Genomic DNA, 19,056 nt, shown 5'->3' with positions numbered 1-19,056 from the left:
GGTGTTTTTAGGGTGGGGCTATGGAGGGCTGAGGGACTATGGAAGGGCTGCGAGGTGTTTTTAGGGTGGGCTTTGGAGGGCTGAGGGACTATGGAAGGGCTGCGAGGTGTTTTTAGGGTGGGGCTTTGGAGGGCTGAGGGACTATGGAAGGGCTGCGAGGTGTTTTTAGGGTGGGGCTTTGAAGGGCTGAGGGAGTTATTTCTCCCAAACCCGCAAGGGGCCGATGCACTTTAGGCTCCCATAATACGGCGGGCTGGGAGTGTAACTTCCCTTAACGGCCCCATTTCTCAGCCCGAAACGGGCCCGTTCGGGGCCGATGAACTCTTGCAGGCTGGGAACCCACTCTGAATATATAATTTGTATTGTTCTATTTTTTAAGAATATGACACTCATCTTAGTTTCACGTGATTATATTCCCTGTAACGAGGAGTGCAGATGTTTATTGAAGAGTAAACGTAATACAGATGATTATGTTTTGTGCAGATGAAACAATTGAAAATTTGTTGAAAATTTCCGACGAATATGACGTGACTCAAGTGTTTCACAATTTCAAACAGCATCTATATGATATCATCGATGATGAGCTCACAACTGCGCAAACGCTGCTCTATCTTGGCATGGTAGAGAAGTATCCCAAGCTCAGCTGTTTTCGGAAAAGATTTATAACTCTCGCAAGTGAGATTACCATACAAAAACTAAGGAAGAGTAAATTCTTCCGACTAGTCCCAGCCAGCGCAGTTAGAGACGCCCCAATGCAACAAATTCTGAAATTTGGACAATGCATTCCAATCAACATAAACAAAGCAAAAAGGAGGAGATCTGAAGCTGATCAAGAATGACTGTACCAAAAAACAGAACGGTGAGTGTGTAACATGTCAATGCGTACGTAATGATATACTGAACATTCATTATATTACATATATACATATTATACACATATAATGTACATACAAAATGCATAACATACATCACATTTGTAGCAAACATAACATACATAAACACCAGACAAACATAACCTTGTAATTACTTGTCGTTACATTCTAGGTGGCGCTGGTTCTGATTTCCAGCTGCGCCACTAAAGTAGACTCTCTGTTAAAATACCTACATGAATAAGCTCAAAGCTATCCTACAACCTGCGCCCATTATATAGGTAGGAAGTTTGAATGTAGGTCTATCCATGTGTGATTTTCAGAAGAAGATTGAAAAAAAAGTTCTCAACACATGTTTGTGACAAAACTAATTACAGTTCTATGTTTCTAATTACAGTCCAACAGTCTGAAGAATTTCTGCTCTGTCAGGGATGCACCTAGCTTTCCACCCAGACTACGACTGTTGAAGATAGACATAATATTTAGAAAGAATGTGCAACAAGACTGTAAGCAGAATTTTGTTTTACACAAAACGTCATCATGGTGTCAGATCTGCACAATTTTCCCACCTTTATTAAGTTCAAATGTTTTACAAGTAAAATGCTTGAATCTCCATTCATCTTCTACTTACATCATGGTTGTCTATGTGTGAAAGAGGCCATAGGTCAAATATATTTCCAACTTCACAATCTAAATGAAGAGGAAGTGCAAATAATGCAAGCTTTTGTTTCCATGAAGGTACGAAAGCTCAAGCTTTAGATCAGGGGTGGGCAAAGATTTTTGTTTGCAGGCCGGCGTCAGAATTCTAAGCTATGTGGTGGCCAGTAAAATACCAAAAACACAGGCCACGTGACTACACAACACCTAGTGATAATGGAATGAACAACAAATATGTACATTCACTAATTGTGTAAAGTGAAGCTGTTTCAATTCTCTCACATAACTTTAAAACAACCTTTCCTTTGAAGGCAGCCGCCCCCTCAATGTTCTCTAACGACTCCATCAGACATGTCAGCCGTGTTGTTATCTTTGTACCTTGTCTGCATTAGAATGTTACGGACTGGTGATTTCTAACACCGTTGTACTTGATAAATTATATTTCAAACAAATTAAAGTAGTGTGAATAAAAACGAAAACAAGTGGACTTCACATTTGGCAGACTGGCTGGTCCAAAGACATTCGCAGGCCGTACTTTGCCCACCCCTGCTTCAGAGCCTGTTTTGCTTTTGGATTTGGGAAAACTGTGAGAAGTCAAGGTCAGTGAATTTTGTCATAATAATAATGGGGAAATACATCGTGCTTTTCTAAAGATATGCTCAGAGAGCTTTACATAAATAATATACAGAATGAATCATCAACAACCATGCACACGCTCACTTGTACAACACACACCCATATTTGCATATAACAGACGCTCACTTCTACAACAGACACACCTACTCATACACGAAGTAAATTACAGACACACATTATACATGCTCATGGTTAGGACAGCGTCACAGTGAAGTCATTCTGAAAAGATGTGTCTTAGGTTTAGACTTAATAATAAAGTCTGATTTGATTTGACTTAAAGGTGGTAAGAGAATCAGAGTGACGAAGGTTTATGGGTAATCAGTCCCAAGTTAATGAGGCTTAGTAGGCAACAGACTTCTACGTCTTTGTCTTAGCTAGTGGGACCAGTGCCACAAACAAAAGAGTAAGTCAAAAAGAAAGAAAGAACTCAGCAGTAAACTTGTTGCAAGTACACTACTAACATTAAAAATATCAACATGCTGTGGTTCTAGATATTGTTGTTCTAAATGCTGTTAAATGGGTCACAAACACCTGATAGCCTACAACTTCCTGAAAGCTGTTAGTCCAGAAATATATGTCTCTAGCTTGTACATCAAACATAGCCTCTTTTAACAAATAAAAAAAAAGCATTCATGCTTCTATGCATACTCACACTTTTCTTACAGGAAGAGTCCTAAAGATTTTTTCCACAGAGCCCTGAGGCACTATGGTCTGTTTGTTGGGCTTATGTAGACCACAAGCAAGCTTGGCAAGCATCTGACACACAAAGATCTCAACAATGATTATCAGTGTCAGCAGTCATTTTCAATGTTTTATAGTTAGGAACAAAAGACACCTCTAAGCACCTAACACTGCTAGAAATAAATGACATAAATGCTAGAAATAAATCTTGATATCTGTGGCAAACTTACTACCAATAGCCAAAGAAATCTTCACAGGCTACACAATGATAAAATACCATTTAAAAAAGATTGCTAACTAATGTACCATTCATTCCACCCAAATTGAAATAAAATTAAAGTTATATATTCTTGACATAATTTAATGCTGCACTTTGCAACAAACTTCGTTTCTTATTTTTATTTCTAACTTTTACTTTGTATCCCATGTTCAAATTGCCCACTGGGACAAATAAAGTTGTCATTGTCATAAGAAATTAAAATACCAACTGCCAACTATTTTCTGTGCATAACATACTGCATCAATTGCCACACAGCCTTTTCTGAGTTTGTATACCATTTTATCTGACCTCACTATTTGCAATAAGCACTATTTCCCAAGCTTGTATATCGTCATATCTGACCTCACTGTTTATAATAAACACCATTAGCAGCAGTTTCTAGTCCTTTATTTCATACATATCTCTACACTTTGCATCATCTATGCTTCAAAAGCTTTTTATTTCACAAAAGCTTTTTTATTCATTGAATTCTTCCTGCTTGCTTTGAGTTTTTATGTCTTCAAGTATTCTCATCTATTAAACTTATTTTCATATGAAATTCTTATCTAAAAATCAGATGCAGATGACAATGACATGGCTGATGCTAGCAAATACCAAAACAACAAAAATTTACTTTATTATGTGCAATTCCAGCAGAACACTGAAATCCAGTGTTCTTAAAAATAGTAGCTCTCATCTCTTCAACTATTAATGCAGTGGCTGCCAGCAAAACATCCCCACTGTTTGTTTCTTTAGAAGCATGAGCTTGTTTCAACCATTTGTCTGTATTTCTGTGCCTGGCTGCTTCCTCTAAAATAAAGAAATAAAATTACCTGCAAGTGATGTAAACTTTATGAAGAAAAAGAACATGTTGCTTGAGTTAGCCACTGCAATAAACTTACAAACTGCTGTGTTTAGTAAAGCAATAAACAGATGTTACTCAAAGCATAGCAACATATCACTAACATGCTTCTTTATCGTAAGACTCTCACCACGGATTGAATGAGACTAAGTGGAATCTAAGAGCACCTCAGCAGTGCACCACCAAATCTTTGTTGTCCCTGAAATCTAATAAATGTCATCATAGTCATTTCCATATCTCTAACCACTGAACATTTATTGAATTTAAAATAATTTTTGCCTTCAAATAATTTCTTGCTGATATTACTGAGGAGATTATAGAGGAAAGTAGGTGATCCTATCATAAGAGGATCTTGTCACAAGTGCACAGAGGTCCACGAAAATCTCACCATTCAGCTGGGCTCTATCCATATCCTCCTCAACATCATCTCCAAAACCCTCAACAAATGTGTTGGATAGCTGGTCAGCTGTCAAGGATCCAGATGTCTGACTTGTTAATAGTTTTTTAGCCTCCTCTGTAAGGTCTAAATAGGCCTCATCAATGCTTGCCCTCTCTACACAATTGCAAAAGTTGCTCAGTACTTCAATCACCTCAGCCCCTGCTTCTCGATACCTGTCACAGAGACAAGTCAGTGTTAGCCTAACTTGCTGATTAGACTGGGAGGTTTTTAAGGAGCTGCTGCAGTTTCATGAGCTGAATACAAGATTAATAAACATATACTTAACTACATTTAGACAATAATAGACTTTAAACAAATAGACAATTCCTCAGACCACATGCAAAATAAAAAGTTAGCCAAAAACATGAATATACTTGCTTTTTAAACTTGTAAATTAATTGGCCACAGCATGAATTAAATATTGCAGCATCAAGCAATCTTTTAACTTCCATATTTTTCTGCTTATTTATATGACTTTTCATAGCCTAGTAAAGATTTCTGACAAAGGAATTAAGTCAAACATGAAAAAAAAATGTACAAAACGCACTAACACAATTTTTAATACATCTTTCTGAGGAGAATAAGTTTAGATGGACCACACACCAAACATTTAATTTTCTTTTTTAATATCTCACTTCGTTAAATCTGCTTTGCCCCGGACCTCAGGTACACGTGCTAGCACGATGTCTGGACAGATCTTTTTTGCATCATCACCCATCATGTTACGTGTGACACCAAGCGCTCGCGCCTCATAGCCAACAGCAATGATGCTGAACAGTTACACAAAGCATATTATTAAAAATGGCCATTCCTCTAAATAATAAAAACTGAGACATCAGCATCAACAATGCACCATATAATTAATAAAGTCATCTTTGGCTATAATAGAACTTAACAAGCACAGTTCTTAGGGATCACACAACAATTTTAAAACACCAGCACAATAGCTATGCTGAAATCAATAGCAATGCTCCAAATACCAGTACCATGGGCATGCTTCAAAAAGCAACAAATGCTGCTACTTATATATTACCTCTTTCATTATGTAAGCATGCTAATACTGTGCCATTAACTCAGCAATAACTTATTTATGCCAATGTGACTACAACTGAATAACACAACTGCCTGGTTTCCAAAGTGGCATATTCTTAAAAGCCAAGGTTAATGTGGTATTCTGATTCTTGGTAAGAACAGACACAATGTTGTCTATTTTTTTTAATCTATCCTTTGTTATATCATGGACGTAGATCTACGTTCATGGTTATATCGAATTTGGAAAACAAAAATAAAACTGGTTTTTAGGTTTTCATGAAAACCAATCCGCAGGACATTGTTTTTCTTGGGCTTCTCTACTTACTTAGTAAATTAAATGCAGCTAATGACGAATCCCTGACACAAGATGTTTGCCTAATGCGAATTTATATCAGCTTATCTCTGCTCTCCAGTCTGGTGCTGATGTCAAGCCTATCAACAATCCTGTCGTTTCACATTTTATTTGCGTCTTACTTCAGTACCATGAGATAACTATGTTGTTTCTGTCAGCAAGTTTTAATGTAAATTTAACTGATTTACGACTTGTAGGTCTGACACTCACACCATGAACGTAGATCACACTTTCACTTCGAGCCGTTCGCGCTGAAGTCCTCCATGGCCTCGCCGGAAGTTGAGATGCGCATGCGCACATGACGATCAGAGCGACATGGAGGAGCTGAAAATTCTCTCGTACTTTGCTTCTTTCAACCACATTTCTAAGAAAATAGCTTTGCGTGAAAAGTCTTTAATCAAATATTTAGGAAACAGGTGGACAAAATATTCACCCGAACAGCAAGAAGAATTACTCAACGACCTGTATGTACCCTACTCAATACGCCAGCTGTATCCTTCCAAAGCTTCAGACAAGGAAGGGAACGAGAAAATGAAACAGTGTTGGCCAGTACTCAAATTATCGTCAGGAGAAAAGATTATGGTGGACGAAAACGATGTAATATCATACCATATACATATAACTTTATGCAGCCATTTGATTGTGAATGACATGCGCGCTTCTTGGGAGAAAAAGACAGATATGCATGTTGTGTATGCGTCTGTGTGCAATGATTAGTGCACTATAAAATTTTATTCATTCTTCATTCAGAGTATGATATTTTTGTTTGTTCCCGCCAGTCAACAGATGTGTTACAATTAGTGCACAAACATACTTAATTTTATGTAAAGCAATGTAATGATACAAATGTACGGTTATCTCTTGCTTCGCTTTATAAAGAGTCTTAAAATCTGATTTCGATTTTGATGTGCTTGATATAGCTTTGCTCTAGAGAAACAATAAAAGACTGTCTAATCATCCAGTATTCTGTCCCATTTCTGGAATAAATATTTGTTTCAATCTATACTTTTGTTTTTTAGATATGGACATGGCGTGATGAGCACTCTGGTCCTTTCTCATGGAAGTCCAAGGTGAGCCATGCATTTGTCATTAAGAGTGTATATTTGTGTACTCGCTCATGTGTAGTGCATTCTCTTGAACAATGGGATGATAAAAAGTGTTTATGTTTTAAGTATTTTGTCCAGTAATAATCTTAGAAGATAGTTGCTTGCTATTCTTCAATTGTTTTATTTTGTAATTTATTTTGATATTTAATGTGTCAGTTGCAAATGTTCTGCTAGATATAACCTTTGCAGTGATTGTCTGCATCTGACTTTCTTAACACTTGTGATCTTCAGAGTCAGCAGGATCTCACATTTTTAGATTTGGACAATGAAAACCTTACAAAGCAACATAATAGATGTGTCAAGTCAGAAACAGAGGAGCAGGAAACAGACCAAGTCATTAGAAATGATAAATATTTTTCACTAAATGCACCTACATGGACACAAGTAGTGCTAGAAGAATACAGTGGGTGTGGATGTCTAGAATTTCAAACACCTGTGCATAGTCCATCTGGATCGGCCAGTTTGGTGGAGAGTCTGCTAGAGGAAGTTAATCCAGCTTTTGAAGGAAGTGTTAATGACCTCTCTGCTTCTGCAAGCCCATCCCATGGGGTGGTGCTTACTTCACCAGAAGTGAAGACACTTCAAAATATAACCACCGACAAGCAGTCAGACATTCAGGTGTCATCAGCAAAAGTTAACAAGGGAAAAAAGACTACTTCTCCAAACAAGACTCATCAGACTGGCAGTTTTAAAAAAGATACTAATAAAGGGAAGTCATCTGCTGATGCTGCCCAACAGTTACTTATAAAGGACTCAAAAGAAGAGGACAGGAATGCATTCAGCAATCCAGTCATGTGGTCAAATTTTGTTGGGCAGACATCTACAGATTCTGATGACGACATAAAGCAGACAGTGCCTGTTTTAAAACAGTCAATCATATCTTCAGTAAAAGAGCCTGATACCATGGAGATGGAACGTGGCGAAACTACTGGCAAGATATCAGCAGAAAGCAGTCCAGACCACACCACACAACTTTTAAAGCCATCAAGTGCAGATTCAGAGGAGTTAGATAAAGAGGAGGTACTGTATATTGTAAAGGGGCAGGCTGGAGTATTGCTGTCTGCACAAAACAGTGTGAGTAGAACATTTTGCTTAAAACTCTTAAATATGTTTCGTTCAGAACATCGCATTAAGTGTATGTCCTTTCATTCCAGACATATCTCAGTTACATGCTGGCTATTCAATTTATGTTATGTAAAAGAACTCTTCTTTTAGCCATTATGCTAACAAACATAAGAAACCAGTCTTGTTCATTTGATAATAGTAATTTATACATCTTCTCAACACTAACTGTTAAGATAATATTTCTTTTAGTTTCACTGATATAGTGGTAAAATTCAAGCTATAATAGAGGACTAATAAAATGGAAAATATGGCTACTGCAGGCAACACAACCTTTAAAAAAGTAGTAATTTGTACTTGCAGACCATGAGAGTAAGAAAAAAAAAAAGATATACTCATGTGCTTAGTAATAATACCATTTTATGTATATATTGTTACAGAGCTCCACAGATGACATTGAACTTCCCAAGACAGGCTTTGATTTCCTTGATAACTGGTGACAGTTTGTAACTATGCCTTTGGACAGAGTTTAGAAATAGACTATATGTAATTTATGTGCAATATTTTACTTAGAATTGCTTATCATACAGACTGTCTCCAATGATGGCCATATCTATCTCTCCTTTGCAACATTCCAGGTTCCTGAACATTGTACTCAATAATTACATATGTTGATAAAAATAACTTACAGTGTCAATTGTATATAATGTGTATTTAAATAATAAATAAATTGGCTTTTAACAAACGTTTCATTTTAATGGCATGCATTGTAAATGTAGACAGTATTTATAAGCATAAAATTAGTCTTTAAACCAAAATATGCTTGCTATCTTCTGGCTATCAAAGTGAGATGTGTATTGGTGATCTTGAATGATGATGAAATGAATTCCAGAAGTACAAATATATTTAAAACGAAGATTAACCATAAAATGAGTGGGGGATGAAGTACAACCAAGATAAACTATTTGAAAATAGCAGGAAATTATTTTAGAGGAGTTTATAAAGTATTGTGCATTCTTAGCATGAAAGTTTGTGTTCATATGCCCGAAAGTGCATGGAAGTATATATTTGAAATAGATCACAACAGGAAATCCTGATGATGGCATGCATTTTATTAAAAGTCTGTCACACTTCAAACTCTCAACAACATGCATCGGTTGTATTTTTACATAAATGTTGGTTATTTTTTTGTTTGTTTGTTTTTTTTTTGGTACACGTGAAAAGAAAAAAAAAGAAAAGCTTTGAGGTCAACAAATAACAGATGTGTGCACAATGTAGATAAGCACCATCATAACAGAATCAATCATTCACCAGTGGCACAAATCGCCAGATATTGAAACTCAGTGGTCTGCAAGCCCACTGCCATTTGGTCACACCCTTCCAAAAGTAGAAATCTAAAAATAAACTGGATCAATTTGTCACTTTGACCAGACTCTACCTCCCACCTCCTCCCTCCCACCCCAAAAAATAAAGTAAATAATTCCACACTTTTAAACATAAAGAGCCATTTTTAAATGTACAGATTAAAAAAATTCTGTACTCAAGCACAACCTATAAATATGTCGTTCACATAAAACTATTTTTACACTCAGAAAGCTTGCTGAGGGGGCCTACACCATGTATTTGATTACAACTTTATTGATCCCAAGGGGCAATTCAAGATAGTGCTTTATATCTTTGTGTAAGAACATCAAATACCTTGTGTTTTCTTCTTTTCCTTAAAAATAGTAATGTCTTTATCAGTACAGTCACAAAACCATAAATTAGAAATTCATGTTAGGCAATTTTTTATAATTACTAAACTGAAAATCTACAAAATGAGATCTCCATAGGTAACATAGACTTCAGACATCAAAGCTGTTGATACAATTTTCTCAGTACATTTATTGAGTATGCAGTACAGACCAACCAAAAGGAAAAAGTTTGTAAAATAATTCTCTACCGTTTCAAGTAAATTGTTTAATTCATTTCATATTCAAAGCAATTTTATTGCTGTGCTTCTTTCAAAACCAAGGAAAAATAAAAAGAAGTAAACAGTAGGGTATATGCCAAGTTAGAAATATTTTATCACATGAGCTTCATTATAAATTCTTTTTGTTTCTTTTCAAGCATAACTTGCTGTATTTTTGAAGTCTGGCCTTTAGAGTTTGTTTGAAAGCACTAGGCTTTGCTTGTCCTTGATTGCAACAAGCAATATTCAAGTCTTTTATCATCAGAGGCTCTCAATGAGATGTAAATTTACTTACTTGCTTTTCTGGAAAACCCCCACAAGTAGTATAATTACATTGTGACCTACAACACGTGTATACATATATATAGAGCTATATAATTTTAGATGTCATGTTTCTGTGTAAAAGTAACAAGATATATATTAAATATGTATTTATGGCTCAATCAGTTACATAAATATTTTAATTTTCAAGTGCCTTCATTACCTGAAGACATAAAAGAATAACAAGAAAAAGAGCATACACTAGCATTTCCAAAGCAAAAGCACAAGAATTCTCAGTATAAACAGGCAATGCAATGTACTCTCAGCTGCAGCAGTACCATCTTTTTGGCATGTCTTTGTCAGTCAGACTTCTGGTATAGGAATTATCCATGGAGGAAACGAGAGAGTTGGGCAATGAATGTCGATCAGGAGCTGGCAGATGACTTTCTTCTGGAAGGTCCAAGATAAACTTAACCAGGAAGTTCATGGCTTCATCTGCAACAGTGTTCAACAAGCAGATGGGGAGGCCGATTTACTTAGCAGAATGTAGAAGAACTATATAAGGATAATTTTTCCATCAGACAGTGATATATAGTCTTATTGATAATGAAAATAGTTCAAAAATACCAATATATTTAAATTAGAATCTTCACATGCACTAAGACTTGTATTTTGTGTTTACCTTGTAAATGCACTGAAACAGGAGGCACATCAGTTACCTCAATTCCAGAATTATTATTATTGGCATTTCTGAGGGAATAACATGCAACATCATATCAGGAAACTGTCCACACAGCTGAAAATCTGGATATCAAATTTTCTGTAGACTGTGCAGTAAAAATTTATTTTTGTGAAGCACTTGAGCTTGCCCTTAGGGTAGGGAAAACACCCTGTCAGTTGTGATCTTGTTTACCACTGTCCCACTTCATTAGCCCATGAAAAATGATAACTCATGAATGCTTTGTGTGCATTGTGCCTATGTGTGGCTTTAACAAGATGATTCCTTAGGTTGTAGATGGGTCTGTGGTGTGTATGTGTGTCAGTCAGGGAGGGACGATGATGGTGCATGGAATATTTTTCAATTAGTAAATTGGTAGCTTTTGTAAAGCATTGCGGGCGTGATTTTAATTGGGAAACATATGGCTATATGTTACCAGATTATTATTATGTTGTACTCAGTATTTTCACACATTTCCAATGCATAACTAGCGAAGAAAAGTAGAGAAATAACATGTGACTCACCAATATTTGTGTTTGTTTTTGCTGATGTTGGAAACCAAGCAATGAATTTGTGTTCTTTGCAAAACTTGTCAATTTGCTCCGTATTTATACTGACTTCTTCAATGTCACTCTGAAATTCATCAAATTAAGAATATTACCTCTTCATAAAGGCAGAAAGAGGTGCATGCATTTCTGATTATTGTTTTTAAGAAATGTAAGCATTTCTCATAGAATAATTTTCCTTCAGCTCATTGCCCCTAGATCCATAACATTTCACTATGAGACTGTAAACTTCTAGTGAAAATTAAAAGTGGCGTTTACTTGTATCATACATTTTCAGATGATAACATGTATGTGTGTCCTGTGTTGGACAAAAGTCTAGTTTCTGACCCTGGTGCAGCATAAGACTTCTTATTGTTTTGGTATTTATAATCAACATTTCAACATAACAGTAAATATCTAGTTCTAAGGTGTAAATATATTGTGTGCAAATGTGAACTCTGATGTAGTTAAGTGGTATTAAAAAAAAAATAGCATAACTGTTAATTCTGTGATGTACATTGAAGACTGATGTGTCCATTGTTGATTATGTGACCTCAATGCCATTTAATGTAAATTATGTACAAGTCCACAAGGTCCAAAATGTGCAGTATACATCTGTTTACACAGTAGAAATTAAAAATAGAAAACTGATCATATATAACAACTAAATGTGGAATAAATTATAAAGGTTTTTTTTTTAAGTTGATGAAATAATCTCATAAATTATCAGATAAATTACTAGCTATGTTGAACATTGCAGTATCAAAACTCTTTAAAAGGTGTTACTCGTAATTGTTTCATGATTGCAAACTATACTTGTGACATTCACAGCAATATAGGAGTGTCAAATGATGTGCACATTAAGAGCATAGCACAGAAAACTTCTCTTAGTTGACCCAGCTAGCGGTAATGGGTACCTGACTCCAAAGAGGATTGGGGAAGGTAAGACAGAGGGAAGAGAAGATGGACACTGCCCTCACCTAACGCTGGCAAGCAGAAAAAAAAGAGTCTCGAACACCACGTGCCCCAATGACCTGAAAAGGTCAGGGAATGACCTTTACTTTTTTTCTTCATTAAGAGCAGGTTGTTAATTATTATATTGATCCCTCACAGATAAAATAAGAATGGTACCTTGTTTGCTAGTAGCAGGACAGGTACTGGTTGTTCGTTGGCTAACATCACCTTGGAGTTTACATCATCCAGCCACTGCAGGCAGAAATATGTATAGTTATAATAGTATTTTGATGTCTAGGATTATTTAATATGAAGCATTAAGATTAATAAATACATATAATGAACAGGAAATGACTTTTTCAAAAAAATTTTACCAGAATATGACATCCTTTCCGATCTTGATATTTCATTTGCCATGGAATGATTTAACAAGTTGCCTAAGTGTCTAAAATCATGGAATTAGTATGCTGAGATATATAAAACAAGACAATTATGACTCAAGAAACAAACCATCAACAAATACTTATTCTGAACAATAAGCTCGAAGACTGCTGGAAATAAACAGTGCTCACCTTTATGACAGCATCAAATGTTGCTGGTCTGAGAGCGAAAACACATAAAAAGTACTTTATGTATCAAAGAAAACTACTCATACTTGTACACAATCTCCCACTCCCTCTCATCCCATTTTCTCTCCTGCTGTCTATCTCATCATTGTTTTATCTCCCTTTTATTCGTGAAATGGCACTGTCAAGGCAGAGGCAGTTTATAACATATTCTTATGTATTAATCACAATTTCACAGTGTTCAAAAAGTTGTGAATGAGAATCTCAGTCACGGTCATGTCTTCCACTCTATCATGTAATTTCCGTAATAAAAGGTGCTTTATGGAGTAGAACACATAGACTCCTACTGGCTATATGTAATACTGATAGTATCAGTCACATTTTCCACTTGAGAAGATGAAGCCGCTATCCCTCTTCCCATACTGCTAAAGACAGTTTCAAGTTACATGTTTTCTCAGTATCATTTTTTGAATGTAAACGTGGAATATGAAATTTACAATTTTTGCTGTAGGTTGATAGACTTACTGATCTGTAATTATGATTTTTGAAAGAAAATGAAATGATGCACCTACCTGGACAAATCAAATACAACAATGGCAGCAATTCTGAAAGTTAAATAATTCTTAATTCATAATCCTATTCATCTGTTATATAATTATATCTATATGAAAAATCCTTGTCAATCAAACTGTTTAGCTGGGGTAAGTTTTGGTCTAGTTTTTTTATCTCATACTGTAACTAGGAAAATCAATTTTTCTCATCAAAACAGTTCATGTAGATAGTGCTAAAGCATCCAAGACAAAAATGCAGACAGGTCTTAAAATTTTTGCAAGCTGAAGTTGTGTCAAGTTTTCCAGAAAACCAACCTTTTCATGCTCAAATAATAATGATCCTGAATTTATCACCTGTCACAAAATGATGACTAGATTTCATCATAAGGCCAAGTGGTTATGTGTACGAGCTTTAACAAATCTCAGTAAGTAAATGTAATTTTCAACTGTTCAAAAAAGAGAAAGTTTAAAGCAAATACTTACGCATATTTGTAGTATACTCAGGTCATGTGTCCAAAACGCTCGTGTCCAGCAATATCCCTAAAGCAAAACTTTTTTTAAATATCAAGACATAATTCAATATAAAAATAAAATAAAAATTTAAATGCTTTCCTTCCCCAACTCTAAAAAAAGAAAATGTTCTCTTTAATATTATTGTTATGTGAGAGCCTGTAAACAATATGTGGAAACTAATAAAATGATGAGCAGAATATTATGTACATGAATTTGACTTTTGTGATCAACACACTGATATTAAAAAGCTACCTTGCAAGATTAATTTCATCCGAAGAGATGAATAGTAAAAAAGATATCTATACTGACCACAGCTGTAAGCTAACTTTGGTCGATTCAGTCCAGTCAATGCTCTTCAGGGCAAAATCCACTCCAATGGTCAGTTTGTAATTGGGGGAGAAGTAGCCTTAAAAAATGACAAGGGAAAGAATGAAGAAAAGATAACTAGACAAGTATATCTTTCTATTTAGCAAGGATTATGATTGCTGGCTTCCGGGGGAGGGGGGAATGTTTTTCATCAACTTTTGTCATCAGTGATTGTGCAATGAAAATACTTTATGCTCTCAATTGTGGACTGGCTGTTGAAATTCTAATATATCAATAAATTCTTAATATCAAAGTTAGGGGCAACATTTATTTCAAAATCTGCCTTCTATTTAAAAAAATAAAAACAAACAGAAAGGGGAAGGAAAATGTAAAATATAGCTTTGTTAATACAGAATAAGGAAATAAAGAAATATTTTAATTTATGCCAGATGATAAATAAAAAAATCAAATTCAGATTTGATAAACTTTACCCTCAGTGTATCGCCGAATGATAGACGTTTTCCCTGCAATGGTCCAAATATAACAATGTGATCATTCAGTTTATTTCCAGAACAAGTCTACATGTAAACATTTCAAGCATTGCTCTAGGTTTGGATGATGACACTAGACTTTAATGATCACATCTGGTACTGTATATGCCTCGATCGATCCTGCAGGTGCAGTCAGCCTCCTGCAAATCACCTGGAGTTCTTCTCCACCTGTCCAGTACATGCTTCTCTGTCATTTGCTTATGGGTCATCAATGCACACATTCTACTTGATTTTCGCCTCATTTTCATGAGGTATCTCATCAATGTTCTCTTGATGAGAATGATGATCTAGTTCTTCCTCCTGTAAAACGATTGTGCTCAAAATTGTTCTTAATACTGTTTTCCTAGTTATTTTGAAAGATGTTTCATCCATAGTAATTGAATTTTCTGTGGTTTGCAAACTCTTGAGGCTATTTCTAAGAAGCTACAGCAGCAACTAGAGAATACTTACCAGTGCTTTGTTTTCTGTCATGTTTGACTTTATAGACACTGTAGTAATGTATGAACTGCTTTTAATCAAAGTTATAAGATCTGAGTGACATATGCTGTTTTATTTAAAGACCAAACTTCTACCATGTGGCAAAGTACAGTTTGACCAATGGGAGGGAGGTGAGGAGCACATACAATAATGGTCATGTTTGCTTACCTGCTTTCATCTAGCCTGACAAGCACCCTTACCTCCCTTCCCGCATTTGTCTCCCTTCTTTCCTATCAAAGGGCAGATGTTTATCTGTTATCTGAACTGTCCTAGCATTTGGAAAACACTGAAAAGTTTTTGTAGAGCACCCTCCAGGGGAAAACTTTGCATAGTCACAGGTGCTTCTTTGGTCTTCATATGTTGAGGTGATTGTAATAGATGATTTAATGGGTGTGTTTGTGAAACAGTTGCTATCACAAGGACCATTTAATACCATTGACTATATACAGGCCTATCATGATTCAGTTTCAGTGTAGAAATATTAATGGTGAAATGCTTGTCTCTCAGAATGCATGTAAAAGTCATGTATGGTATTGTGAAAGTCTTTACATTGGTGCCAGCACCAAATATAGATTGCTTTTTTTTTTTAAGATTTGATTTACCATAAAATATCTCTTAAGTACATAGGTCTCTTTACATGGCATCATCATGTTTTGTTTGAAGCGGAGTGTTACTTGTTTTGTGTATGTATTTGTGTATGCATATATTGTCAACACCTGCATATCAGTACACAGAGCGATACATCCTCCATATACTGTCATGCGTACATGCATCAGTGCGAAACAGATTGCCTTAAATAGACAATAGATCAGCTGGGCTGTAAGTACCCTGCCTGTGATAAGCACATCATTAGTGTCTTGTGTTTTTGATATTGTTCAGTCTGTTATTGATATGTCATAGAACCCTTACTTCAAGCAGATTTTTTTTTAACTTTCCCATCAGTGCTTCAACATCAGGATGAGATCAGTAAAAGCCATCCATTTGCAGTCCCTCAAGCCAGGCTTCTTATGCCTGTTTAACATTTCATAAAAGACGTGTTCAGTAATTGTAGTTGGGAGCATGTTGGTAAGACAATAATTTTACAACGCCACCTATTCAAAAATTGACCAAATTCAGGAAAAAATTTCGTCCACCCAGGAACTTATGAGTGATGCCCACAAATTATAAAAAGATAAGACTTGCTTACATTCTCAGGACTCAAAGCTCTAGATAATTTTCTTTCCCGCTAAGCGCATATTTCAGATGCTTCCACTCCCCTCCCCCTTCCTAGTAATTCTTTTAAACTTTGCACACGTCACATTTCTCTCTCATCCAGTCCACCTCCCCATTTGCCCTTTGACCTCATCGAACAAGGGACTAATACTAAGCTTAAGCTTGTGGCAAGCTCTAATGATAATGCAGGGACGCTTCTGAAGTAAAGGAGCTACAGTACAGGACATGGCTTTCTGTTTGTCATGTAGGGCACTGGACACTTTAATGCTTGCTGTTAACACAGTGTGTGAGTGTGTACGCGTTAGTATGTACATGCATGCATGAAGATCTCTTGAACAACAGGGAAATGCAGTTTGTTCCTTGGCCACTCAACTAACTTTCCCTTAGATTACAAACTTTTTGGCTTTTTAAAAGTTTAAAATTGTACCCTTTTTTGTGTTGATGCTGTGTTTTCTGTGTTATATAGCATATTTATCCTGTCATGCAATTCATTATTTGTTCATATACTCGGTATACCTCATAGGAGTTTATTTTCCCCCTATTTTCTGCATCTCCCCTCACTGGGATGAGCCAAATCAAAGCTGTCAGTTCAAGAGTCAAGTTCTTTCAATAATGTGTTTTATGATGTACAGAAATCAAGAACTAAGATGTAAATATTTTTTAAAGAATTTGACTTGTTTTGATGTTCAGAAGAACCCTCTCTGTGCGCGCGTGTGTGTGTGCGTGTGTGAATGAAGTTAGACACGAAGTTTGACTTTAATGACTGGTCTGAGTTTATTGTGAAATGTTGGTAGACATTTGCCGCCGCGTCTTTTCAGTCGTGTGCAAAGCATGTCACCTGGAACCGCAGCGTGCTGAATGTGTTCGCAATATTCCCTGATTGACCTTTCCATTGACCCGCAGGACTCTTGGAATCAATAGTGCAAACATTTTCCGCAGGCCTTGGAGACGGGCCCAAACATCTTGGCAGATCCCTTAGTCACTGGTGCACGGGATTCACTGTGTGCGAGAATGTTCTCACAGCACCAATGTCAGGGAGAACACGCGGCTTGCACTGTTGACAGGATTGCGAAACTAGTTCACTTTAGCAACGGGGCATTCCGACAGTGTTCACACCTACACCATAGGTTAGAACCTCGCTACAAACTCTTGAACTGCAATTGGCGTCTTTTTAAATTTAAATGTGCAGCTTATATATATACACATTATTAACGTGGGTAATTATGATACTTCGTATATTGTATCCTCATGCAAAATTATTCATATACTCTAGTCTCGGGCACGCTGGTTTTCTCTGCTTGTATCTGTTTACAGGGCTACCTGTCTCGCCATGATCTAACATTAGTTGCTGGCTCGGCGTAAACACACACATATCACCACTACCTTTCAAATTATGATCGAAGAAGTTTATTCCGCTAACGAGATCCAAGCACGTGAGCACTGAAGTTCTTGTCTGGGCTTAGAAAAGGTTGTGACCTCTTCCCGGGGACAACGGTCGACTCGCTGGTTGTGCAACACTTCAGTAGCAACAGCGGCTCCTGCATATGTTGCGAGTTAGTGACGTCAGAAGTCACACCAGATTTACATTTATATGAAAACATAAATTTCCTACACATTGGTGTAACTAATAGTTTACTTGCGGACAGCTTTCAGCATCAGTTGTCGAGTTCGCTATTAGCTGTCCTCTAATGTGGGTGGCCCGGTGGCGCAGCTGTTAGCGCCTGTCGCCAAACTAAAGGTTGGCTTTCCTCGGTTCAGTTCTCGTCTCGGGCACGCTGTTCTTTCTCAACATGTGGCATCCATATATATTGGTGCCTGCTTGCCGTGATATAGCCTTAGTTGCTGGTTCGGCGTAAACACCAATTTCTTCTCCCTTTCTCTCCCAAATTCTAATAATTTGTAACTTTATTCGCACACACCGCGACTGAAGGAAGAAGCGCGATAAAGAAGTGTAGGTTATAAGAGGGTAAAATCCAAGCAGCAACATTTATTAGAGCTTAAATTGTTTGTCATACTGACACTAACGATACACATTTTTTTAAAATTAAAAATAAAGTAGGCCTTCTGTTCAGCCTACGTTAATTATTGAGTGGAAATGTATCATCACATGATAAAAAGTCAAATTATAAAGGTTTTTAACTGGACCTACGTTTCTTGTTACTCACTTTTTCACCAAAGTTTCAATGCTCTGAGCGTTTGCCCCCAAGCCATTGGTTCCCTGTGAATCTTATGTGAACACCTTCGCCCAAATCGCAACATTTGTTTGTTACAAAGACTTTGAACTTTAACCCTTAGGGCGGCTCAACAAAGCAATAAGAAAATTCTCTCTGTCGGTCAGTTGCCGGGCGACACCGTTATGCAAAAGATGGTATGACTGAATATTTTAGTTTTGACGAGCCGACAACAACAATCCACCCTAAGCCACATACCCTTCTCTCCTTGAAATGCGATTTGGCTCTGTGCATGTGATTGTACTCCGTTCAAACATTAAGGCAG

General features: G+C 36.5%; 3 protein-coding genes across 5 annotated transcripts; 1 reads left to right on the top strand and 2 right to left on the bottom strand.

Moving 5' to 3' along the window:
• Positions 1–394: 394 nt before the first annotated feature.
• Positions 395–6,136, bottom strand: LOC112566639 (DNA polymerase eta-like). 3 transcript variants are annotated; one of them, XM_025242910.1, is made up of 6 exons: positions 5,998–6,136; positions 5,039–5,173; positions 4,353–4,576; positions 3,737–3,912; positions 2,815–2,918; positions 395–764 (listed from the first exon to the last, which is right to left on the bottom strand). In XM_025242910.1, exons 1-6 carry the CDS (start codon positions 6,000–6,002, stop codon positions 608–610), a joined length of 801 nt encoding a protein of 266 aa, XP_025098695.1. In that variant the 5' UTR covers positions 6,003–6,136; the 3' UTR covers positions 395–607. The 3 variants fall into 3 exon arrangements, with proteins under 3 accessions (XP_025098695.1, XP_025098696.1, XP_025098697.1); XM_025242911.1 differs by having other exon boundaries at positions 653–2,110; XM_025242912.1 differs by having other exon boundaries at positions 653–1,329.
• Positions 6,137–6,249: 113 nt separating this feature from the next.
• LOC112566638 lies at positions 6,250–8,775 on the top strand. Its single transcript, XM_025242909.1, has 4 exons — positions 6,250–6,384; positions 6,807–6,857; positions 7,125–7,967; positions 8,396–8,775. The coding sequence occupies exons 1-4, from the start codon at positions 6,319–6,321 to the stop codon at positions 8,453–8,455; spliced, it is 1,020 nt and encodes a 339-aa protein (XP_025098694.1). The 5' UTR covers positions 6,250–6,318; the 3' UTR covers positions 8,456–8,775.
• Positions 8,776–9,054: 279 nt separating this feature from the next.
• On the bottom strand, positions 9,055–15,140 carry LOC112566640 (ras-related protein Rab-32B-like). Its single transcript, XM_025242914.1, is given in 9 exon segments — positions 9,055–10,662; positions 11,410–11,518; positions 12,562–12,636; positions 12,957–12,984; positions 13,523–13,555; positions 13,985–14,041; positions 14,324–14,420; positions 14,812–14,844; positions 15,023–15,140. Coding segments are annotated over 9 exon segments (714 nt in total). The 5' UTR covers positions 15,132–15,140; the 3' UTR covers positions 9,055–10,489.
• Between the last annotated feature and the right edge of the window lie 3,916 nt (positions 15,141–19,056).

Source organism: Pomacea canaliculata, linkage group LG6 (assembly GCF_003073045.1).
Source record: "Pomacea canaliculata isolate SZHN2017 linkage group LG6, ASM307304v1, whole genome shotgun sequence".
In the NCBI taxonomy this organism is placed as follows: Eukaryota; Metazoa; Mollusca; class Gastropoda; order Architaenioglossa; family Ampullariidae; genus Pomacea; species Pomacea canaliculata.
This window is presented reverse-complemented; position numbering and strand designations above follow the sequence as displayed.

Coding starts and splice junctions, on each gene's coding strand:
- LOC112566638 (XM_025242909.1), top strand. CDS start 6,319: ATGAAACAGTGTTGGCCAGTACTCAAATTATCGTCAGGAGAAAAGATT. Junction 6,385..6,806: donor TTATGGTGGACGAAAACGAT/GTAATATCATAC, acceptor TTTGTTTTTTAG/ATATGGACATGGCGTGATGA. Junction 7,968..8,395: donor TGCTGTCTGCACAAAACAGT/GTGAGTAGAACA, acceptor ATATTGTTACAG/AGCTCCACAGATGACATTGA.
- LOC112566639 (XM_025242910.1), bottom strand. Junction 4,577..5,038: donor GGCAAAGCAGATTTAACGAA/GTGAGATATTAA, acceptor TCTCTGTGACAG/GTATCGAGAAGCAGGGGCTG. Junction 2,919..3,736: donor CTGGAATTGCACATAATAAA/GTAAATTTTTGT, acceptor TTTGTGTGTCAG/ATGCTTGCCAAGCTTGCTTG.